Genomic DNA, 26,036 nt, shown 5'->3' with positions numbered 1-26,036 from the left:
TCCCGGCTAACTTAGCCATAAATTCACCTGTTGTCAATAAAAGAGATAACCATGAATCCGATGCTTGTGATAGATGGATTGACTGAATTGAGTGGGATAAAGATGCTGGAATAGATATAGCAAGATTCGGATTTTGTGACTCCGTGGTTCTTTGTTGATGAGAATTGTATACTTTATGTACTGTAGATTGCCTTTTCCAGAGGTCAGAGTTGTGATCAACTATCATATGGTCCGTTGATGCTTGATTCGATGGATTAATCTAGAAGTATGTATTATTTCCATCTCCATTTTTTCTCAAAACCATAGTTTGTATAGTGTGATAGAATACTGATCATGCTCTGCCAAATCCCTGTTCCTCTTTTTTTTCTTTTTGACCTTTGGATCAAAGAGTGAAGTGTTTGCATAGTACTCATAAAAAGACATAAAATTTGGAACCTAAAAAAAAAGGCGTCAAGACTCCTAACGAGGCAAAGTTGAAACCAACCCAACAAACGTTCAAACCGGATCAGATCATATTAAACCAATTTTGATTTGAATTTGACCCAATACTCAATCGAACCATCATTCTTATATAGACCAGGGAGAACGACCGATTCACCCCTTGTAAATAATAGGTCTAATTTCCGGGTAAATCGTTTCGCCTGGCTTCAAGCCATCATCGTTCTCGACTCTCGTGGGGACTGCAAATTCATTCCCGCCATTTTATTACACGTTGGCAGGCGAGATTGCTTTAAACTATAAAGCCACTCCCTCAGAGAGGCATACTAAGTAATGCTCCGACCGTGTTTGGTAAGCCAGACACGATTATTCCCTCTTTCTCGATCGTTTCGTATCTTCTCTCTTGCGATCTCTGCTGCATCCACTCGCAAACCCTTTATCCGTTTTCTCTTCTCTTCAACTCCCATATCTTCAATGTCGGAAACCCCTAACGTCCATGAATTTCTTATGAAATCCGCTCGAGCTACTGCTGCTGGCAAAAAGGGTGCTAATTCTTCAGCAAAGAAGTCGAAAACCCTTGAGAAAAAAGACTCTAAAGCTGCATCAGAAAACAAGCAACAGCAATCCGAAGAACCCTTGTGCAAGAAGGCGAAGACGGCCGAAGAAAAGGTTCCTCCTTCTTCTCCCAAGAAATCCAAAACCCTAGAAGACAAAGACTGTAAAGCTGTGTCTGAAAACAACCAACCACAATCCGAAGAACACTCTACCAAGAAGTCGAAGACGGCCGTGAAAGATCACTCGCTCAGTGTGGATGACCACATTGCTCAATTGAAGAAGAAGGCGTCTGATTTCGAACCCAAGTCTGCTGCATTCTGGAAAGATGGAGAATCCGTCCCTTTTCTGTTTCTTGCTCGTGCGTTTGACTTTATCAGTCAAGAAAAGGGGCGAATTGTCAGTACGGAGATTCTTTGTAATGTTTTCAGAACTGTGATGGCTACTACCCCAGGTGATTTGATTTATGTTGTGTATCTATCTGCGAATAAGATTGCTCCGTCTCACGAGGGCATAGAACTTGGGCTTGGAGACGCTGCCCTTACTAGAGTTCTCGCTGAAGCATACGGAAGGAGCGAAGCAAAAATCAAGAAACAGACAGAGGTGATCATTGGCTTTACCTTCTCTAGTTTCAGTTTGGCTATTGGACACCTTTCCCCTTGTTTCGAGTACGTAAGCTCATCATTTAAGATGGAAAAGAGTCACTCTGCGACGTGACAATGCAATATCATTCATATGAAGGGAAAATGCAGCAGTTGCATTTTAGCGCGTATATGCATATATAATTTAGATTGCGACCGAATTATCAATTGAGAAACTTGTAAATTCAATCCACTGGTGGTAGTTTCTGTTCTGCTAATTGTAGTACAGCAGTGTATCTGTAGCATGTTTGAGGATACTTATTTATCAGTTGGAGTATTGAGTGCCGAATATGCTTGCTGTTTTGGGTTCTTCATTTGACAATTATTCTCTTATGTACTTTGGGGACACTAACACCCCCCCCCCCAAAAAAAAAAAAACTTCTTTTTTTTTTTTGGTTTTATTATTTTTTATTTTTTTATAATTTAATTCAATCATATGGTACTATACATTCATATTTTTTTTTAATTGCAGGAACTGGGAGATTTGGGCCTTGTTGCAAAAGCAAGTCGTTCATCTCAAAGTTTGATGTTTAAGCCGAAAGCTTTAACTGTTGCTAAGGTTTTTGGTACATTTCGCCTCATTGCTAATGTGAGTCAATTCAAAATTCAAGCGGAAATCTTCCCTCCTCTCATTTTTTCTCTTTCATTACTATAAGAAAAGAAAATAAAGTTTGAGATACATTTCAGCACAGCGAGGTTATGACAAAGTTAGAGTTCTGTTCGAATTAATTTGTGTTTGTACCACATAATTAGAGGACAAGGACTTACTATAGATATTTTTTATTATTTAACTTTTCATATGGTTTGTTAAGTTTTATTGTATGGCGTTTTCTGCTTGGCAATACTATAATGCAGAGGATCAGGGATTTGCAAATGAAAAGCATATAGAAGGATCACACATGCATAAAGATTTACATGGTTCACCCAAGTTGGGCTATGTCCACAGCCAAGTTGAGCTTCCACTGTTCCAATAAAAATGTTACAAACCTTAATCCCCCAAAGTACAGAACTACCACTTTTGTAAATGACTCAGAAAAATTTAGGTGCTGGGTTGTTGCCCTTGAACCACTGTTATAGGTGGTGCTCCCACTCCCCACCCCAGTTGCAAATATTGGGGAAGAATCATTTGTACTGTTTTGACTAAGTTGAGATTTGGTGATGATATGTAGCCTCAATTGAATAAGGGCCATTTCTTTCAAGATCCTTATAGAGAACCAACTCAGGTGGGGTAGATAGATCTGATTTTAGGGAAAAAGGTTTAGGCTATGACTTTATGGTGAAAAGTAATGCACTCCTAAATGATATTTATGATATGAATGACGGATGACACTTAGTCCATCCCATGGAAGATATGGGATAAATTGCTTGAGATGGGAAGCTTAGTTCTATAGGTGTCAGCATGGATTTAAATTTGGACGTAATGTAGGTAATAATATGGGGAAAGGACCCCCCCCACCCCACCCCAAAAAAAAAAAATGAAAAAAAGAAAAATAGTTTGGTTGGGTTTGGATGGTTAAACTAGAAGATATGTTACAGTCATATCTGGAAATCAGATGGTCAAAATGGGGTATAATTAGGTTCTAAGGTCTCTAGGGTTGGGGGGCAATGATGTACATAAAGTATGGGAGAAATCTGATGGCTATATTTGTGCAGATCTGATCATGAATTTTGGATGCCTTTGGAGGTCTGAAGTCTCGAGAAAAACAGAAAAAGGGAGATTGGACAAGGGGGATCGGGTAGGCTGCAGATTCCTGGGTGGGGAGCCTTGTAGAGCTTTGGAATGAACAAATGGCTTCTTGAAAGCTGTGTATTCAGCCGTAGCAAGGCTTTGGCTTGACTTCACCAAGAAAATGGCTTCTTGAAGGCTGTGTGTCAAGAAAATGCTTATAGATGCTTGAATGACTTTAGTGATGAAATAATGGTAATCTCAGCAGAGACATCTTGAAGCATGAAACAAATTATTTTTTTAAGATGAAATAATGCAATCTGAAAATTCAGATTATGGGTCTCAGATGCAAGCATGCCCAGTTGACCATTCTTGTGAACATAATAGGGATAAAAGCAAGTTACTGCATTAACAAGGAAACAGATCAGATCAATTGGAAGGAAAAGGAAAAGAAGATGAGATCAATCTGCTTGGAAGGAAGGAGAGAGAATAAAATAACAAAAGAGAATAGAAGAAATCAAATATGGATTGCTCAACACCACCAAATCTTTAAAAAGGAACTCACATAAAGAGTGTACCTAGTGCATAATGCTTCTGCAACTTTGGTGTTTGGAGAGGCTCATGATATGATGTACACAACCTTGCCTCACTTTTTTTTTTTTGGGGGGGGGGTTGGGGTGGGGTCTGCTCAAATTTAGTCATATCCTCTCCGTAAAACATTCCTTCTCTGATAGCTTCATTCCAGTAAATTATAGAATTTTGCCATAGTTAGTTGAGATTCCATTTGTTATTAAGTGTCAGCCTCTAAAGAAATTTACAGACTTACCATTCAAATTTGAACTCTGTGTTTTCTTGTTTGGCTGGCTCCTAAATCACAGCAAGGGTTGTTCAAACTTCCAACCCAGTGCATTACTATGCTAATACTATTTGCAGTGGGAAGGAATGTCGCCAAAATTCTGATGAGGTCGGTTGTGTCAACTATAGAAACATATATGGATGATCCCTTCTTTTGGGATGAACATATAGAAACATATCTGGACGATCCCTTTTTTTTGGACTAAGTATTCCTAAATTCAATCAGAAGAAAGAAAACATATTGGGGAACTATGACCTTGAAATTGGCGAGTGGGGGATGGAATCACTAAGTGCCGATAATGTCTATCCTTGTTATCCACTCAATTTCTTTTATTTCTATGCCAAAATTTTCATATTTTCTTGTTGTCTATTTAGTATTTTTTTTTTTGTTGTTGATTTGAGTTCTTCTGTTTGTTTGTAATATTGTTTAAAAAGCCTGAATGCTGTTCTGTTCCGTAATCTTCTTAAATCATAATAAATTTCATATCAGGTGACTTAATTTCATGTTCACCCAAGTTTTCTGGTAAATTGAAGAGATGTTATTTATAGCAATGGTCATGAAAAATACAGAGAAACAAATATAACCAGGGAAGAAAGTTCCATTTCCTACACTTATTATGGCTCAGTACAAAAAGAAGTTATCTTCACAAAGAAATCTTCTGGCTGGTTTGGTTCTTCCAACTATTGAATGCTTAGGTACAGCCACAAATTGGACCAATTTCAAACTTATGTCCTGCTATGTGTTGAACCCACTAACTTTTGTCTTCAGTGGTCTTTCTTGCTTTCTTTTCCCTGAGAACAACTAATTTCTCAAAATCAACATTTGTGAAATGTCCAAAGAGTTTGGAGTGAGAGCCTTATCAATTGCTGCTGGCTTCTTCCAGGCAGTGGAGGAAACCTGCTCGCTTAGAGTTGGAGAGAGTTTTCATGACTTGTTGCGAAGTTAGCTCATAATATGACATTTCTGTTCCTTTGTATCATTGTATGTGCTGCTGGGCCTTATTTGGGCTTGATTTTGAACAGGAATCTGGCAAGGACAGTCAAGACAAGAAAAGAAGACACATCAGGGAGCTTCTTATTGCTGCTACTGATTGTGAACCTCAATATTTAATTCGTCTGTTGCAGGTTAGAGTGGGATGTTTTGATATCTATTGTTTTCTTGACATGTTGTGCTCTTTATGAACCAACTTTAAACTTGCTGCAGTCAAAACTACGAATAGGTTTGGCAGAGCAGACTCTCCTGGTGGCTCTGGGACATGCTGCTGTTTATTCTGAAGCACAATCTACACCTTCACAGATTCAATCTCATCTGGAAGAGGTTAGGAACACTTACCTCTGTCACGATACTACGTCTTGCCTTTGATCTACTAATTGTTGTCTTAAAACTCGTTTCAGTGGGCCATTTTGGTCAGGCCAAAATTTGCAATTCACTTAAATAGTTGAGATATTGTTGAATAGTTCATTTTTTGTCTGCTGGCGAAATCACTGAGACTTTGACAAAAAAGGAGTGGAGCTGAAAATTCACCAAAACAGTGCTTTTTTGCGCACAGTATAGACGTGACAGAAATGACCAGATAAGCAAAATTTCAGTGGAAAAGTGTTGATTCTGGATGTTGCCTTCTGTGATATGTCAAATGTAGTAAAATTTCAGCGAGTTTCTGAACTATACTAATAATATGATAAGAGAAACAAAAAAAGGATATTGATACATCACCGGTTGCCCTTTTGTCATCATGAACTGGAATCTTATATTATTTTCAGTTGCAGGTTGGGGGATTGCCAAGCTGGTTTCTATGTGTGTGTTTCCCCTTGTCTCTAGAAGTAGAAAATTGGATTCAACAGCAGAATTGGAGTTTGCTTACCAAAAGTAAGCACTTTATATGATAGCAAAGCGATTTTATTAGAACAAAAGTAGAGAGCTTTATCAAGTATTAATAACTCTAGAAAATAACTGAAGTAGACACCCATCTGTCTGGTTTCCTTTTATTGAAATTTCAATTACTTAATGCTAGTGAGCTTTCTACAGAAATTTTAAATACTGATTCTTAGAGAAAAGAGACAATACTGTAAATGTAACCTTGAGGGGGAATGAATAGGTTACCTCTGATAGATTAGTCTAATTTTTGCAGTAATTGCAAAATAAAAGTTAAGTAGACAATGGAGACAATATCAAACAACCAAAACATAGATTTTATAGTGGTTCAACTTTTCCAAGTTTATGTCCTCTCCTCTCTTGGTCTCAAGAGAGGTTCCTTTCTAGTATTCCTCTTTCCATGCGGTGGGTAGAAAACAAACCTTTTACAATCTTTTTTCACTAGACAAGAGCACCCTTACAAGTTTTGTTAACAGAGCAAGAGTACCATTTACAATTCTAATTCAACCTAGAACTAGAATTCAAATAAAAGAAAAATACTAGGTAGAAGTTACCTATCAAAGGGTGTGGCATTTTACCCCTTGAGATTTGTGATGCAATGTGGAATGAAATGCATGAATGAGATGCTTGCACCACTTTGGGATTTACTTGACTTCCCAACAAGCCTTCTATCACCAGAGCCACAATCAATCTTGATGGGCTTAATTCTTTGGAAGAGTTTTTCAAGGTGTGAACAAGGGGTGAGAGGCTCAGTGATGCAGAATTGGCAGCATATACAAGGAAGAGAAAAGCCCAATGGTCAAGCCCATCAAAGCCTAAGGATATGATCCAAAACAGCCCATGGCTTGCGTGGGCTAGAACTATTGTAGTGGGTTAAAGTTAGCCCACATATGTTGAACTTTATAGTCTAGACCTAAGCCTAAGTCTAGATTTTAAAAGTCAATAAAAGGGGCTGTGGTTTGAAAATAAAAGAACTCATTGTCAAAGGAGTTTTCCTTTGTCAAAGAGGTAGGTAATAGTTGAGTTATTAATAGGTAGGTGGTGTTAGCTAGTGGTTGGATGTTACCATTAGTATTTATGTCTCTTTAAAATGCTATATAAAGAGACTTATGTAAGAGGTGAAGACACAACTTATGAATTGAAATCAAATTGCTTGCTAGCATTCCTCCTCTTTGGAGAACCCTTGTGTTTGATCAAGGTAGGTTGGTGTTCGATCCAATCGATCCACCTTGCGGTGTGAAGCCTGGGTGTTACGTGTTACATTGTTATTGTCACTTTCTTCATTATAGTTCTGTCCCTATTTAAAGATCTATTCAGCCCGTTATAATACCATTCTAGTTTCAGCCCTCTTTCCCATCTAAACTCTGTTTCACTTTAAGTCCATCAAATTTGCAATTGTCTCCCTGTGAAAAGGTCCTATTTGGGTACTATTTTGATCAATCAAATTTGGTATCTACATTACTCAGATTTATTGCAAGTGAGGACTTAGTGCTTTTTGGTCACTTAAAGATGGGCACAATATAGGCAAAAGGTAGAGTTTTAATTCTCAAGGTGAGAGGTCATATATAGGAGAAGTAATGGGAATAGTGTGTCCCAAGAGATTAAAACAGTAAAAACAGCCATATTTTTCCTCAAATGACTTGCCGTTTCAGAAGATCATTGGAGAAGTAGCTGTTGCTGCTCAAAAGGCCTAACACCGTTTTGGAAATGACTCCATTCTGTCTGGTCACTGGAGTTTCAAGGCTTATCAGTGAACACATGTTATATATGAAACGGCTTGCCATTTAGTTCAGCAGGTAAATGGGTTTTGCTGAAACGGCTTGCCATTTGGGAAAAGACTTGCTGTTTGGTTCATCAAGCATAGTACTTGTGTATTTTTTTGGGATTTTGGTCTTTCTAGCCATCTCTAAGTCTGAAAAATTTAAGCCTTTCTAACATGTTCTAAGTCTGCCTAGGGTTAATTTAGACATGATGCATGAATGTGCTAAATTACTAGTGATGTGTGTTCTAAGTGCACTTGGACTTCTTGATCTTCAAATCTTCATGGGATATTCAAGTGGGCTTCACGTTCATTTCATCAATGCACTTGTACACTCTTAGGTTTGGTCTTTGACTCGTCTCAACCCCGTCCATGTCTTGATCACTAGGCCTTGGTCCAATTCACGTGACTTGATTTTCTGGGCTTGATCAACTTGTATTAGCCCTAACCAGGCATTTATTAATCAAGGCATTAGTACCTTGTGTTTGTTATGATTGAAATCAAGTGAGGGCTGATGTGGCAATCCCCAACAGTTGTGTTTGATATATTTGTCATGATCGTGGATCATTGAATCTCCTAAGGGTGTCTGTTGCATGAGGAGAAAGTAGATACTATGATAATAGAATATTGGAAGCACCTCAATTTCATGCTCATTCTAAGGTCTCCTCCGTTAATGTCATGTAACCTAAGATGAAGATTGAGTTGTTGATTAAATATTGAAACATTTCTAAAAACTGATAAATGTGTCTTCTAGAAATGCAAGTCTTCTTTTTATGTAAGGTAGGAAATAGCATTTACTCTTCTACTCCCAGTGAGATTCTTTATTTAGAGGTTTCAGTTCCTGGTTTTTATTAGTTTTTGGTTGCGAATAATTTTTTTAAGAAAGAAAAGATGTACCCTTTTTAGAAATAGTCTCCCCTATTGGTAATCATATGGAAGATGGTGCTACGATATTAGATTGGGGGTTGTAAATAAAACAAACCTTATGCCTATTCCATGTGTGTTGGGTATCATTTCAATCCAGTGCTGGAGATTTTCCTAATGTTTGTGAGTGGACAACTAAGTACGACTGTGCCTCACTTAGCCTTTTTCCTTAATTTTTAAAGGATTTTTATATATAACTGGATGGTCAATATTAAGTGTATGCTTGTATTTATTATTTTCAGGCTTCCAAAATTGTCAAACAAGTGTATTCTGTAGTTCCTAACTACGATGAGATTGTGTCCACTCTTCTGAAAAATGGTGTATGGAAGCTTCCAGAGACATGTTGCTTTACATTGGGTGTTCCAGTTGGGCCTATGTTGGCTAAACCAACCAAAGGGGTAACAGAGATATTGGATAGATTCCAGGATACGAAATTCACTTGTGAATACAAGTATGATGGAGAACGTGCACAGGTGATTTTACTTTGCATGTATTTCTCCCCCTAAAGAAAAGGCCGTTTCTTCACAATGGCTTTGCTCACTCATTGAACGCAGATACATTACATGGAGGATGGTTCTGTTGAGATATATAGTCGAAATGCAGAACGGAATACAGCAAAGTTTCCTGATGTTGTCATTGCAGTGACAAGGTATGCTTTCTTTATGGCCATGTGTTCATTGTGTAATGATTCATTGTTTCTTGTTAGCTTTAGTCTGTCAAAATTTTTGTTTTGTTGGCTGATGTTAAGAGATTTATTTTAAAAAAAAATGTTGGGTAGTGCTTTGTTACAGTGCAAGTGTGGGTGCCAGATTATTCCCTATACAACAGACCCATGTAGATTGGGTTAATATGCCACCCCTACCTTGCACACAACATTGGCAAAAAAGTGGGTCAAATCCACCATGTTAGGCTGGTAGGTTTGGTATTGGAGACAGGCGATGAGTGATGACTCCATATAAAAGCTACAAGAAAACCATCGTTTCTTCCCTCTGCAGTTGACTTATACTATATCCTTTCTCTCCTTTTTTCAGTTGGATGGTTGGTAAGTCGACCTTTTCTTCTGACTCTCTACCTTCTCCTGTTTTCGTGATGTCCACAACCTCTGTTTTAGGAACTGGTGGTTATTCTGTTAGTTTAACTCAAAAGCTAATAGGATATCTTTCATATGAAGAAGCAAGAGATATAGGCAGTGCCCTAGGCTCCTGAGACAGAGGCCACTATATATCCATAACATTTATTTATAATCATGACATATGTATTTGATTTTCTTTTGAGAATGATAGAAACCAATGCTTACCTTGACTGCAGAAGAAATTGAAAAAAAGAAGAAAAAAAGAGAGAAAAGAATAACAAACCCATCTTAAATGTGGGACCACCCTTTTTTCTTTATTCCTATCTAATTTTTAACCTACCAAAATTGTTGCTGTTGTCAGCCTGTGAAGTCATGAGTGGGGAAATATGCAAGACCCACCTAGATCAAGGTCAGAAAAACTCTCATAATGTGCAAAAATTACTGAATTGCCGTCCCTGTAAGGAAGAGGTTCTTTCTGATGTTTTAAAATGTACTCAGGAAATGGAAGCTTTTGTCAAATCATACACCATGCCTGTGGTTGTGCCACCAAATAACTTATCTACTCTGTAAAGTCTAGAAAGTTCAAACCACCTGTTTAGGGTGATTTCTACTTTTTTCTCTCCAGCGTACTTCTTATTGGCTCTGTTGCAAATCCAGTGAAATAGTAGATACTTGGGACAAGCTTGAGTGGAGGGAGTCTGGAAAGAATAGAATCTTGATGTTTATGCTATGAACAATGGACATGTACTACAGTTCTCACACCTCCTCTTCTCTGTCAGGTGCATCTTGGCATTGAGTTTTATCTTGAAGATGCTCTTGAAATGACAAGGAATCCTATCTGGCTAGGTCTTATTTTGATTGGAAAGGATGGTCCTTTCCATTTCATTCACATAATATACTTCTTTGTACTTCTCAACTTGTCTAGTTATTTTATTAATTAGAGATTATACAAGCCCGTGTCTATGATTCTTCTTAACCTCTGCATTTCCACAGTTAGGGCCTTAGGGGAGCCAAATTGTTACTTTGTAATGATTTAGATGGATGGGAGAAGGGTCTCAGTGTTAGGTATGGAATAATGGCTGCGAAGCGTGGCACTTGGAAAGAAAACTAAATAATTTTATGTTGGGTTTTTAAATTCATACTTTGAAGGGGATTTCCCCTCTCCATTTGTGTATTTTTGTTGGTGGTGGTTGGTTTTGTGTAGCCTTGTAGTGTTTTATTAATCTTAATAGCATTTGCTTTTTGTCTTTGGGTCTATGCATAGTTAACTCTTAGTAGGAACCTGTGTTGTTTGTCAGTATAAATAATTTGCCTAGGCCACAATAGGCTTCATTCCCAATGCTAACGTCGCTCTACCTTGTACTGTGTCTTCTCTTTCTAACTTGGTCATTGTCTTGTCTGACAAGGCAAGTTTTCTGGAATGAGTCTCCTTGTTAAATAGATTGTTACCGGGGAGCACCTACTGATGCTGTCTAGATCCACAATTGCAATTGGGAATAAGTGAATCCCAAATATAAGATGGGTTCAGCCCTAACTGCTGAAAGGTAAAATTCCAATGAAGGAAAACTCAGATCAGTGGAAGAGAATAAGAAGGGGCTCAGTTTTCTGGGAAGAAGAAGAAGAAAAAAAGAAGAGAGAAGAAAAAGAGGAAACCCAAAATTTGTTGAGAGGGAAGAAAATAGAGAGGGGAGGTCCTAAGTTCTTTCAATTCAAAATTCAATTAAATGAATTCTAAATTTGTTATTCAAATTTCAAAGTGTAAGGAGGGTGTCACATGTACATGCCTTTATCATCAGCTATAAAGCTTGAACCATATTTGGAATATAAATACAACTAACTAATAAAATCCAAGTCAAAAACTAAGACTAACTCCTCTTGCCACAGGTAAGAATGAGTGTCCTAATCGATTGGTAACACTTTGCTAAACAATCAAAAGCAATAAATTAAGAAAAATATCCTCCCCACCATTGATTGGGGGCTATATTGTGAATTCCCATAATTCTGGATTCTGTTATAGCCATTTGAATGACCTGACGACCCAGTGAGCTGTTTGCTGATAACAACTGGGGAGGTAAAGAACAAGGAGATGTGGTTTATTAGGCAAATGAAATACTTACCCTGTTAAAGGGGTTTTGAGCTACACTTGTTGATATGTATGTATTGTTATTTTCCCAGAATAGGAAGCTGCTCCTGAAATAAGTTTAATTTCATAGTGTGTGTGTGTTTTTAGGATACAGTGATCCCTAACTTCTATTGTCAGAGTGCAGAGTAAAGAAATCCTCTGTGAAATCATTCGTTCTGGACTGTGAACTCGTTGCTTATGACCGTGAAAAACAGAAGATTCAACCTTTCCAGGTATTTTATTTTCACAAAAAATTTATGTCACATAGGTAAATTCAGTTCATTGCAGCCTTAGGAGTTGGATTGTTATAATGGATGGCACAAAGATGGTTTTTCCTTTCGGTAAAGTTCAATTTTCTTCATTAAAATTGTTATTTTCTGTTAGTTTAGAGATTTCTTGGAAATTCTTTTTTTATATCAGTGATTTCTATCAAATGCTTCTAACTCTTCCCCTTTTTTCAGAAATTTTACCTTTCTTTCTGTTGATTGGATGAAGTTCTAATAACATTAGAAGGAGAACAATAGCTTTCTTTTTCCTCCTTTCTCAGACTCTGTTTATTTCTTTTTTCTGTAAACTTCTGTGAACCTTTCCTCACTCATTTTGTGTTCAATTCTGCTATCAAAATATTGTATTTGGACTTTGGAGTGTTGGCAAGTTATTAGGGTGTACATAAGGTGAAATACTCAAATGGAGAAATGAGCATTTTGTTCGTACATATTTGTTAGTGTAAATAATTCAAATTTCTTTTTAGATTCCTATGAAATTTACCACTCAGGAAGCACTGGATTCACCGATGGCATGGCAATCCCCTCACATATTTTGGCTGACCAAACCTTTTTTATTTTTGTGCTATATATGAATATGCAGTATGTTGTGAGATTTTCATTCACAAGTCACTTGTCTTCCTATACCCCTTAAATATCTTTGTTTTTGGATAAAAATATTGCATTGATTTGGCCTTCACAGTATTCTGGATAACTGTTGTTGCTGCCATTATCATCATCAGATATTTATCCCAGTTTTCTGGAGCTGCCTGCCCAAATTTGTCTCACAATAGCATTCTATTTTGTGTGAGATTTTCTGTTGGGGGTGTCCATTGTAGAATTTTCTCATGTTGATCCAATCCTCTTTGCCACCCTCAATTTCTGTTCCTCCTATAATGTTGCTGTCATTGGATTCTACTTAATTTTGAAACAAAAATGATTTCTTAATTGGCATTTCTGGCAGATCCTCAGTACTCGTGCTCGTAAAGGGGTGGCCTTGAGTGACATTAAGGTTGAAGTATGCATCTTCGCTTTTGATTTGTTGTACATCAATGGGCAGCCATTACTGAAAGAGCAGCTTAATGTTCGCAGACAGGTAAATTTTAATTAGTTGTTAAAACTATGAAAAAGAAAGAATCTAGTGAGCCTTCTCTCTCTTAGTACAAGTTTTCAAGCCATTCGGTTCTGTTGTGGTTATGAAGTTCTCTATGGAGCAGTAATCACTTCCTTGTGTTTCTATTATGGGCAAGTTTGCTGATGAAAATATTTCCCTGGTGCATGCTTGTTGAAAGAAACGATTGTGGTAGAATGGCTTATTGTGATCAATGTGATCTCAAGCCCTCTATTTATAATAAATTGGAAACAACACTATTACATAAATACCCTTACTTGGGTAACAAGAAATAGAAATTTACATCAACTGAAACTCTAATTTAACTCCTAATAGAATCCAACACTCCCCCTCAAGTTGAGGCATAGATATTAGTCATGCCCAACTTGCCTACAATAGGAAGGAAATCTTTTTCTTTCAAACCTTTAGTGAAAACATCTGCCACTTGGTCTCCAGACCTCACAAAAGGCATGCAGATAAGCACTTTGTTCCAACTTTCCTTTTACAAAAAACCTGTCAATTTCAATGTGCTTAGTTCGATAATGTTGCACCGGATTATTAGCAATACTAATAGAAGCCTTGTTGTCACAATATAACATCATAGGGTTTGGAACTTGAACTCCAATATCTTGCAATAAGCTTTTCAACCATAGTAGCTCACAAACTCCATGAACCATAGCTCTATATTCAGCTTCGGTACTAGATAAAGCTACCACATTCTGTTTCTTACTTCTTCAAGTAACTAGATTACCTCCAACAAAGGCACAGTAACTTAAAATTGACTTCTTGTCTGGAGATCCAGCCCAGTCTGCATCAGTGTATGCTTCTACTCTTAGATTATCAGTGGGTGACAAAAGTATTCCTTTTCCAGGAGTTCCCTTCAAATACTTTATTATTCTGGTGATAGCTTTCATATGAGCTAAATATGGATCATGCATGAATTGGCTCACTATCCCCACGGCATAAGCGATGTCTGGCTTGGTGTGAGACAAGTAAATAAGCTTCCTTACCAGCCTTTGGTATCTTCCTTTGTCCACTGGTTCTCCCTCTTTTTCTTTAAGTTTAGCTCCAGCTTCAATAGGGGTATCAACTGCTTTACACCCCAACATTCCCACTTCTGATAATAAATCTGGGATATACTTTCTTTGGGATAGGAATATACCCTTCTTTGATCAAGCCACCTCAATCTCTAAGAAGTACTATAACTTCCCTAGATCTTTAATCTCAAACTCTCTGCCAAGAAAGTCCTTCAACCTTTGAATTTCTTCACCATCATTCCATGTGATGACAATATCGTCTACATAAACAATGAGAAGTGTGATGTTAGTACCTGACTTCTTGACAAATAGTGTATGATCAACATTGCTTTGCTTGTACCCAATAGGATTCATTGCCTTCAGGAGGCTGTTTTAACCCATAAATTGACCTCTCAACAAACTTTCCTTTTTCCTTGCAGTATTGTCATCGGAGAAACCATGTAGGATTTTCATATAGACTACCTCTGCTTACTCCCCATGTAATTCTTTACGTCTAGTTGGTGCAGTTTGTTCACAGTTATAGACAACAGAACTATGACAGTGTTTAGTTTTGCAACAGGGGCAAAAGTCTCCTGATGATCAATCCTATAGATTTGGGTAAACCCCTTTTGCAACTAGTCTTGCCTTCAACTTGTTTAACCACAAACACCCATTTGCAGTCTACTGGTTTTTTTCCTGGGGAAAGTGTAACCAGCTCCCAAGTATCATTTTTCTTCATTACCTGCATTTCATCTACTATAGCTGCCTTCCATCTCTTATTAGCATAGGCTTCCTGCCAACTTTTAGGAACAGATATAAATGATAGAGAGGATATAAAAGCTCGATAAGAGTCAGATAGAGAGTCATAAGAGACATATTTAGCTATGGGATGCTGAGTACAAGATCTGATTCCTTTTCTAACAGCAATAGGAAGATCAGAAGAAGATACCTTAAGGGGAACAGTAGAATCTGATTTTGGAGCAGGAGATTGAAGTGGTAGCGTGTCACATTTCTCCACCTGCTTTAGCCGGTTGTAATTCTTCCCTCTGATAAGTTTGTACCTCCTTATTCTGGTCAATCTTGTTTTGGAATACCTCAATAGTGTGTCTCACAGGAGTGGTCTTCCCCTGACTAGGTTCTTCACATGGTTCAGAAAACAGAGGAGGGGAATTAGAGTCCTTAGGTATACTAGATGAAGTCTCGTCCTGGTCAGGAAATACTTCTTGAACTCCTAAGTTATGTTGTGGTGGTGTGATAGAAAGATCTAGAGTTGGAAATGACACCTCTCCTCTAGGACTCTCCCCTGGAGAGGTGTATAGTAAGGGCAAGACTCATTAAAAATGAAATCCATGAAGACAATGGTTTTCTTGGAAGGAGGATGATAACATTTGTACCCTTTCTGAGTAGTAGAATACCCTAGAAAAATGCAGCATAAATTATAGGGAGCTAGCTTACTTTGATGGGCTGTGATTCTGGCATAACAGACACATCCAAAAACCTTTGGGGGAATAAGAAAAGAAGAGGTTCCCTGGAGAAGCTCATTAGGACATTTAAAACCAAGTATCCTACTGGGCATCCTATTCATAAAGTAAGAGGCAATGAGTATATCATCACTCCAGTATTGGTCAGGGACATTCATAGCAATCATAAGTGAACGGGCTATCTCTAAAAGATGCCGATTCTTTCTTTCGGCAACCCCATTTTGGGCAGCAGTATCAACACAATTGGTATGGTGTATTATGCCGAGTCCAGAGAGATATTTCTGAAATTCACTATTAATATACTCTTCGCCATTATCACTGCGAAGGATCTGCATAGTGGTATTGATTCATTGAACTGAGTCTTAATCATATTATGAAGATCACGAAAACATCGAAAAACCTCATTTTTTTTGTTTTAAAAGATAAATCCATGTAAAACGAGAGTAACAATCAATAAAAGTAACAAAGTATCTATGGCTAGTAATAGACATACGTTGGTAAGGCCCCCACACATTAGTATGAGTCCAAAAGGAATAGATTTTCTATTATAAGAGAAGGTAAATAAGTAGAACGTGTTTGCTTCGCAAAAATGTAGGCTTCACAAAAAAATTCATCCGTTTTACAAGAAGAAACTAAATCGGGTAATACTTTCTTAAGAGTTACTAGAGGGGGATGACCTAGCTTACGGTGCCACTGCTGAAGGTTTGATATTACCTAATGGACCTGATTAGGAGTTGCAGTTGGAGCAGAAGTAGATCCTCCAATTGGCTCCAATAGATAAAATCCATTGTCTAGTTTACCACGTCTAATCTCCTTCCCCGTTACCAGATCTTGGAAGACATAGTAAGATGGGGAAAAAATCACTTTACAATTCAAGTCATGTGTAAGACTACTTATAGAGAGCAAGTTAGTAGAGAAAGAGGGAACGTGTAAAACTTTAGACAAAGAAAGTGATGGAGAATGCTTAATGATCCCTTTTCCAGCAATGGAAGAATAGGAGCCATCATCAATTCGAACTTTATCTTTTCCGAAAGTTGGAGCATAATGTGAAAAAGAAGAGGAGGAACATGTCATATGATCTGTGGCTCTTGTATCAATGATCCAGGGAGTAGAAACTGAAGAAACATGATAGCCTATAAAAGTTTTGTCTGAAGTAGTAAGATTGGAGTTGGTATGGGTAGTGGAGGAAGTAGTAGTAGAGGCTGTACCGGTAGTAGAAGACTGCAGAATACGTTGTACAGTAGCTAACTCCTCTTGTGAAAAACCAATGTCTGCAGAAGGTGTTGTGGAAACTATCTCAGAAAGATTTGCTTTCGGTTTTTCCCTTCTTTGTGCTCTTTTTTTCTCAAAAATTGGTAGGCTTCCCGTGGAGCTTCCAACAATTGGCCTTAGTATGATATGGTTTGTGATAGTGCTCACATTTGACAATCTCCTTAGCCAAAGCAGATTTAATGCTAACAGACTATAAGGCTGATTTTCCATGATAGGAGTATGAAATATGGCTAATCGCCGGCTTTCCTCATACTGAACAAGAGCATAAGACTGTTCTAGTGTAGGAGGGAGAACGACTTAATACTTGCACTCTAATCTGATCGTACTCCACATTTAAACCTGCCAAGAAGTCATATACCAGAATCTTATTAATGTGCTTCCTATAAGTAGTCACATCATCTGGGTTAGTGGGTTGATAATCCCCATAATGATCCAACTCCTGCCAAAGAGATCGCAATTTGGCATAATATTGGGCCATAGTCAGTTCCTTTTGGGTAGTCTTATGAAGCTTCTTTCGCAGTTCATAAACCTATGCATCATTCTCCAACTGTCCATATGTTTCAGTAGTAGCCTTACCGATTTGTGCTGCAGTATCAAGTAGTAGGTATCCTCAAGCAATATTTGGATGCATGAAATTCAAACGGAATGACATAATAAAAGAGTCATGTGATATCCATTTATCCTGTGAAACACCTGTGGTAAGTAGGTTTGATAGTGGTGCCTGTAAGGTGTCCAACTAGTCCTCTTCCGGTAATAGTCAGGTAAACAGATCAAGACCAGATCAAATAATTTGTGCCATCAAATCTTACCGAAAGAGGATGAAGATTGGGGTAATGTTCGGATCCAATGGGAGCAGTAGTACCGTCAGTGGTTGCCATGTTGAAAGAATTGTTTGCAGTTCTTCAATCTTTGCCCCTTCAAATAACTGAAATGTCGCAGAATGCAATAGCCAAACCACCCAAACAAATGATAGAATTCAAAAAATGCTTATAAAGAATACCATTTTTCCCCCCTTCTTTCCTTCCGGACTTTTTTTTTTCCTTTCCTTTCTTGTCTTGTCTTGTCTTGTCTTTTCTTTTCTCTCTCTCTCTCTCTTTATTTTATCAAATAATACTATGGGAAATTTCAAGTAAGCCCCTAAAAAAAATAGGAAATTACAATAAGGTCCCTGATAATATCCAAAATTACACATAAGTTCCTGAAATTATGTAAATCTGCAAATAGGTCCCTTAAAAATGTAAAATTATGCATAAGTCCCTGGAACTATGATAATTTACCTATAGGTCCCTGAAAGAATTCAAATTTATAAACTAAACCCCTCGTTTTAATTCGATAAATCTACGGTAAATTCGATCGATAGATGAAGCACCACAAACACCAGAAACAATACAACGATTCAATCGCAATCGCAGGGACTTCAGCAGCGGAAACTGAGACTTAAACACCAGAAACAGAGAGAAAAATCAGAGGTAAACTCACTGTTAGGCGCAGGAAGCAGCAGCAGTAGCAGCATCTTTGCTTCTGCTTTCTTTCCTCCTTTTTTTTTTCTTCTGTCGATGGCACAGGAAGCAGCGGCGGTAACAGGAAGCAGCAGGCGTTAGCAGCAGCGGCGGTAACAGGAAGCAGCAGGCGTTAGCAGCAGCGGCGGTAACAGGAAGCAGCAGGCGTTAGCAGCAGTGGTGGTAACAGGAAGCGTGGTTCTTCTTCTCTTCTTCTGCCCCCCCGCCCTTTTTTTTTCTGGTCTTCGAGGTTTGCAGCAGAAATGATAGTGCAGTGGCAGTAACTGAAGAACGATGGTGATCCCAATTGTGATGGTTTGCGATGGGTTTGAAAAAGAAAAAAAAAAAGATCCTCGTTGAACTTAGGCTCTGATGCCATGTTGAAAGAAACGATTGTGGTAGAATGACTTATTGTGATCAGTGTGATCTCAAACCCTCTATTTATAATAAAGTGGAAACAACACTATTACATAAATACCCTTACTTGGGTAACAAGAAATAGAAATTTACATGAACACAAACTCTAATTTAACTCCTAGTAGAATCCAACAATGCTTTTACTATAAAGGCTATGCATGCTGATAGTAGTACTAAGCAATTTGAAATTATTATTCTAGTTGTCTGTGAACAGATGGTTGTGCAACTTTTTTTTTCTTCTTCCCTTCTTTCCCCAATATTCATGTCTCCTTACCTCGTTCCCTTCTCTTTGCTTGATACAGCATCTTTATGATTCATTTGAGATAGAACCAGGAGTTTTTGAATTTGCGAAAGCACTAACAGCAGATGATCTTGAAGTAATACAAAAGTTTCTTGAAGATGCAGTTGCTTCGAGGTATTCTTCATGGGCGTTTGGTGTATTTGGTTTCTATGTTGAAGAAACTATTGTCGTAGCTGTAAGGAATGTATTTGTTTTCTTGATTAAACAAAATGAAACTACTTATCTGCTCTAGGTTATAGATTTATATAATCTTGATTTGACCAACGAAAATGCTTTTTCGATTCATTTTTATCAACAAGCAATTTGCTGTGCATGGGGGCAATAGAATCTTCTAGACTTGGTTTACTGGATGATGTAGTTACGCTGTCTTTATTTTCTTGTTTTGTTAGAAACCACTTTGTTAATTCATGAATAGACAGAGATTCATGCATCTACGCAGGCAATTTTATTCTTATCAGTCTTGATATTGTTTAATAGATGATGCTATGGCTTGTATGCTTTTGGGTCTGCCTAATGCTGAGGCATACCCTCCATTAGAGGCTCAATTGCAAAGCCGGTTCCCCCGTAGATTTGTTTCGCTGCAACAGTTCATAAGTGAAACAAATCTACGAGGGAACCGGCTTTGCAATCGAGCCTCTAATGGAGGGTATGCCTCAGCATTAGGCAGACCCAAAAAGCATACAAGCCATAGCATCATCTATTACACAAAATCAAGACTGTTAAGAATAAAGTTGCCCGCATAGATGCATGAATTTCTGTCTATTCAGTAATTCATATGATCTCTTTTTATGACACTTGCTCCCAGAAAATAAACTTTCCTGCAGTCATTGATTTTCTCCCATTAACAATGTCCTATCACTTCTATGGTAAATCATTTTAGACGTCAGGCAATTACCCCTTATCCTTCAAATGTTCTTATAGGGGCTTCCATGCCAGGATTTTGTTCCTTCTCTAGCAGATCATACTATATTGGTTTTCATCTTTATTTCTAATGAAATGAAAGATCTGCTTGTAATTTATAGTTTGTGTTGCTATCCTATGGTTGATGTTTCTTGGGATGTATCTACTGCTACATGTTTGAGAAAGGACTTCTAATTAGACTACGTTTTGTAAATTGTTTTGTCATTCCTTTTCTTTTTGTCTGGAGGTGTAGTGATGTGTGTGATCTTAAAGTGATGTCAGATGCTCAGCAATGAAAGTTCTATCTTTTGTTCACCAGGATTTCCCCACACAAGCTAAACATTATTTTATTTTTACTTGTACAGCTCTGAAGGGTTGATTGTCAAAACATTATATGAAGAAGCTACCTATGAGCCTTCAAAACGATCCCACAATTGGCTGAAATTGAAAAAAGATTACATGGACAGGTAAATGATAAAGGTTCTTGCTCATTTCATAAATTGCATTTGACCACCATGACTCCTTGCCCTCATTTTAATATCATTGTTAATACTAATGAAATCTGTGTTTTGCAGCCTTGGTGACTCATTGGATTTAGTACCTATTGGTGCAGTCCATGGCCGTGGGAAACGCAAAGGTAGTCACCATTAAAACCATTTCCATATGGAGTCAGCTTTATTTTAACATGCATTGACATTGCCAAATAGAATTTATTTTTCGTCAAATTGATCCTCCTCGGCCATTTATCTGTCACCTATTTAAGCTTTCGTGTCTCCTTTTTCCCTTTTACTATTGAATGATTTGTTTTGGTGATTTTACTGTGCTCTGCTAGGTCTCTATGGTGCCTTTCTCCTTGCTTGTTATGATGACAAGAAAGAAGAATTTCAGAGTATTTGCAAACTAGGTAAGCAATTTTTCCTGGATTATATTGATATCTACTATTGATGGATTTCCCTGGTGCATTGAGTTGTATGCTTGTGTTTGATGCTGCACAGGCACTGGATTTTCTGATGCAATACTTGAGGAGTGTTATAATAGTCTTCGTACTAAAGTGATCCCCAAACCCAAGGTTAAATTTCTTCTCAATATTTGGTGGGGGGAATAAATCAACAGTTTTGTCAGTTAGGAAATGGTTTAAGAAGCTAAACTTCATTCTAATGTTGTTTCCAGCCATATTACCGATTTGGTGATGCAATGAATCCTGATGTGTGGTTTGAACCATCTGAGGTAGTAATTATCATCCTTTTGCCTTTGTGAATATTTTTTTCTATGCATCCTACTACCTTGGTGATCCTACTTGACCATCTTTTTCTGTCATATTTTCCAACTTCAACCATTTTAGGTAGTAATTATTACCCTGTTGCCTTGGTGGTTATTTTTTCTCTGCATCTTTCTACCTTGGGATCATATTATGCTATTTCATTCAATCATATTTGAGAGGGTGGGCCTTGGTGCAATGGTTAAGATTGCTCTATTTTGATCAAGTGGTCATGGGTCCAAGTCTTGGAAACCACCTCTCTGCAAAAATAGGAGTAAGGCTACATAGATAGACCCTCCCCAGACCCTGCAGTGGCAGGAGCCTCATGCACTGGGTATGCCCTTTTAAATTCTTTGATTTTGCCCAACACCTATTGTGCCGTCTTCATCCATTGTTAAAGCTCAGATACTCCTTAATTGAATTTATTGTTAGTACAGCTACATTTTAATACAAGGAATGCTTGAAGACAGTTATTTGAAAATTGGCAGCTTAATCAGAGAAAGCTGTCACTGAAAAGAAAGTATTTTTGCAAGAAAATATTTCTTCTTTCTCTGATTTGGCTGAATATCTATTGTATTTTCTTTGTCCATTGTTAAAGCTGGATCTTTGCTGAGTGAATGTATTGTTACAGCTACATCTTAACTATGGAACACTAGAAGACAATTATCTGAAAAAAATGGCAGCTTAAAGAGAAAGATTTCCTTCAAAACAATCACCCCCGGGGGGGGGGGGGGGGGGGGGGGGGGGGGGGGGATCATCTTCTTTCACACCTGGAAGAATAAGGCAACCAAGCCCAAAGCTCAACAAGAAATAGACTCATACCACACGAGGAGGGCGTCAAGAAGGCCACCCCATCAGGAGAAAAAAACACGGAGAAACCACAAAGAAGCCAAAGGGGAATCTATAGGGAAAAAAAAGCCGAGGCTATAAAACGCAAAATGTTGAGCAACAGGCACCGAAAGGTTTTACCGACCAGAAGCAACCACGGATCTTTGGTTGGGGGCTTCATAAAGAAACTTTGTCATTTAATCAACTGAATGACCTTTGAAGAGAGTTCCCTTGCTGAAAGTCTCCTGTGGCTGTTAACATAGCTCATCTGGAAGTGTTGATTAATTGGTTCTGTTTCTTGGTTCCTGACCTTTAGGAACCCAGTTGCCAAAACCCTCCTAGGACACCTTAGGTTCACCCAGGCACCAAGGCCTTTAACTGTGGGCAAGGCCTGCTCTCACTTAGGTTTCATACAACTTAGCACTGTTTCTAGGTTTTTTTTTTTTTTTTTTTTTTTTTTCCTTTCACACTTGCCTAAGTTGCCCTGTTCATTGATGCGTCTGCTACATACTGCCATGGCCATAAAATTTTTATTCTATTTTCATGTTTTTGAAGTCATGACTGGCCATATGGTTGTATGCTTTTATGGTGCACCATATCCATATTGCAGCTCATCATGTCTTTGAGGAAGGAGGGGCTACAATTGGAAAGCCAAATACAGTTCTGGTCTTAAAATCATGATATTTTGAAATGGACTTCATTTGATCATTTGTTGCATGTTTTAATGAATGAAGAGGATCATTGATTGGTTGGCTCCTTTGATAAATTATCATTGATTTGACTAGTGAATGCTTCAGGTCTCTTCAGTTTGGACTTATCATTAGCACTTAGCATAGTAATATTAAACTAACTGGCTCTGTATATCAGTAAACAAGAAGTACCGTAGTAACCTGAAAATCTCCCCATCTAAACCTTGTTTATGCACAACAGCACCAATATACCTTACCTAGGTCTATGGTGCCTGGTCTGTGCATTGTGACATCTTTTGCTGTGTTGAAAATTGCCTAGGTCTATGGTGCCTGGTCTGTGCATTGTGACATCTTTTGCTGTGTTGAAAATTATGTTTATGATTCAAAATAATGTGCAGAAATATGAAGATTTATGGAATAGTTATTAAATAATTGGCAATTTGATTATTCTTTTGATGGCTTATTTTGGAGACTTAAAATTCCTTGTATTTTTCTTCACTAAAATTACGCATTTATCTGTGGTTCTCTCTCTCAAAGGTTTGGGAGGTGAAAGCTGCGGATCTGACAATTAGTCCTGTTAATTGTGCTGCAATGGGTATCCTGGATCCAAAAAAGGTTAGATGTCCTGGTGGACAACAGAAGTGATTGATCTTGTTCTGCGATTACTAAAACCCATAGTCACTGTTCTGCATTATGGACTGTTGTTACATTTCCTATCCATCTGAATTCATTGGCTTTGTTGCCTTAGGGAATCTCTCTCCGCTTTCCACGTCTAGTTCGAGTGCGAAAAGATAAAACCCCAGAGGAAGCTACGTCTTCTGATCAGGTAAAATCAAGGACAGCTCCCTCTTTGCTGGTCTTGTTGGGATTCATACCTAACTGAAATCTTCTATGTTGGTATCCTGATTTGAGTTAGGTTGCTGATATGTACCGTGCTCAAAAGCATAATGGTAATTGCAATCAAGATGAAGATGATGAAGAAGAAGATGATTAAGGCCATGATTTCACTTTGAACTCATTCCAAGCGGGGGCAGTTTCTACCCACCATGGTGCGATCTTTTACCAGTTTCGCTGGTAAATATGTATCTTGTTGATCTTGGATTATTCATTTTTAATTGATCAAACTACATGTACACCCCCTTGGTATGCAAACTATCGTGTGTGCACTCCTTGTATTTATTTTATTGAAAATGACGCTGTGCTTGACAGCTTTAATTTAAATAGAAAAAGATGTATCAGTTCTTGTTGGATCTTCTTATAAGTGAAAAAAGAACATAAAAGTAATACGTAAAAACCAATTGTTGTTCTTAACCTTCCCCTCTACTTCTTTCTTGAAAGTTGAAACAGGTTTGAGGGTAAAGGAGGACAATGTGGGAATTTTGAAAATGCAATGGATGATGCTTGAGTCATCACTTAACCCCATTATTCTAAGGTAGGGGTGTAGGTGATATATAATTTGAACATAAGGGGTGTAAATGTAATAGAAAAAGTTTGGCAAACCTTGGTGGTGTACATGTAATTTGCTCTTCTCAACTTCATCTGCAAATACTCGTTTTTTTCTGCATAATTTTACAATAATTTGTAGTCTTGATTTTGCAGTTGTGGAAATCATATGGGGACGTGAATCAAGCTATGATCAGTTTGGCACCAGGCTCATAATGTCCTGTCTGGATACCGCTGGATGGTGTAGCCAATCGAAGGCACACTGAGTGAATGAACAAAAGATGCTAGCATATGTACCTTCAGCATTTATGTTGTCAACTGATTAATTATGGCCTTCGGCTTTTGCTGAAATTAGTTGTGTAATTCATTGATCACGTCTTTGTACTTAATCATCCATCTGATTCCCACGATTTTGTTTTTAATGTTTTAATGAACTTGTTGGTCTTGAAGCAGTAGGGCATTTGACATCATGTAGTTAGTTGTAGCCTAAGGCTTTTCAAGTTTATGTAATTTAACAGGATACTTTAGTACTTTTTGTGTCATTTTAAGAAAACCTCATAGGAGTGGTCTCCCCTTGAATAGGATCTTCATAAGATTCAGAGGAGGAAAGAGGAGATTGAGTGTCCCTAGGTATGCTGACTGAATGCTCTGGGACACTGGCCAAATGCTCCCCCTAGTTAGGAATTTCTCCCTGAGTTTCTAAATGTGAGGTTCGTGGGTCTATATGAGTGATAACAATGTCCAAAGTGAAAAATAACGCCTCTCATCTTGGATTCTCCCCCAAGAGAGGTGTATAGTAATATTGGACCTATTAAATATGATATTTATGGACACAATTATCCTCTTGGAAGGAGGATGATAACATTTGTAACTCTTACAAGTAAGTGAGCCCTAAAAAGATGCAGCAGAGGACATGGGGTGCAAACTTACTTTTGTGGGTCGAATTCCTGGCATGACACAACCAAATATTTTTAGAGGGATTACAAATGAAGATGTCCCTTGAAAAACTTCATTGGGACACACAAAATCAAGTATTCTACTAGGCATTCTATTCATTAGGTAAGCACATGTAAGGACTGCATCACTTCAATATTGATTGGGAACATTCATGGCAATTAGATGAGAACGGGCAAGCTTAAGGAGATGCCTATTCTTTCTTTTTCACACAATTTTGGGACGTCGTATCTACGTAGTTGATTTGATGTATTATACTAGAATTAGAAAGATATTTATGAAATTCACCTTCAATATACTCTGCTTTATTGTAAATGCAAAGGACTTTCATAGTAGCATTGAATTGAATTTTAATCATATTATAATTTTTTTTAAACATTTGAAAACTTCATTTTTTTCAGTTTTAAAGTATAAATCCATGTGGATTTAAAGTAACAATATATTTATGGCCAGTAACATCTACAAGGCCTCCACACATTAGTATGAATGAACACAAAATGAATTGAACTTCTGTTATTATTGGAAGACAAATAACTTGAATGAGTCTGCTATGCAAAAATGCAACTTCACAAAAAAATCCCTATGACGAGATGAAACTAAATCATGAAAGAGTTTTCTTAGAGTTCTTATGGGCGGGATGACCTAACCTACGCTGCCACTGGTGAAGGTCTAACAAGGCCAAATTGACCTAACAAGGAGTAT

The 26,036-nt window shown here is 37.8% G+C and overlaps 1 protein-coding gene across 3 annotated transcripts; it reads left to right on the top strand.

The window, feature by feature from the left end:
* The first annotated feature begins 616 nt into the window (after window positions 1–616).
* Window positions 617–25,632, top strand: LIG1 (DNA ligase 1). Of its 3 annotated transcripts, none has more exons than XR_016172368.1 (18): window positions 617–1,593; window positions 2,104–2,220; window positions 5,176–5,277; window positions 5,357–5,470; window positions 8,951–9,181; window positions 9,263–9,357; window positions 12,048–12,135; window positions 13,130–13,261; window positions 19,264–19,376; window positions 20,528–20,629; window positions 20,738–20,799; window positions 20,995–21,066; window positions 21,158–21,231; window positions 21,333–21,389; window positions 23,475–23,552; window positions 23,686–23,763; window positions 23,854–23,986; window positions 24,537–25,632. XR_016172368.1 is itself a non-coding variant. In XM_089150042.1 (17 exons), the coding sequence occupies exons 1-17, from the start codon at window positions 772–774 to the stop codon at window positions 23,929–23,931; spliced, it is 2,415 nt and encodes an 804-aa protein (XP_089006168.1). In that variant the 5' UTR covers window positions 617–771; the 3' UTR covers window positions 23,932–24,270. The 3 variants fall into 3 exon arrangements, 1 of the variants encoding a protein (XP_089006168.1); XR_016172369.1 differs by having other exon boundaries at window positions 23,854–24,011; XM_089150042.1 differs by lacking the exon at window positions 24,537–25,632 and having other exon boundaries at window positions 23,854–24,270.
* Window positions 25,633–26,036: the final 404 nt, after the last annotated feature.

Source organism: Hakea prostrata, chromosome 3 (assembly GCF_041222555.1).
Source record: "Hakea prostrata isolate BN-2017 chromosome 3, UWA_Hpros_2, whole genome shotgun sequence".
NCBI lineage: Eukaryota > Viridiplantae > Streptophyta > Magnoliopsida > Proteales > Proteaceae > Hakea > Hakea prostrata.
This window is presented reverse-complemented; position numbering and strand designations above follow the sequence as displayed.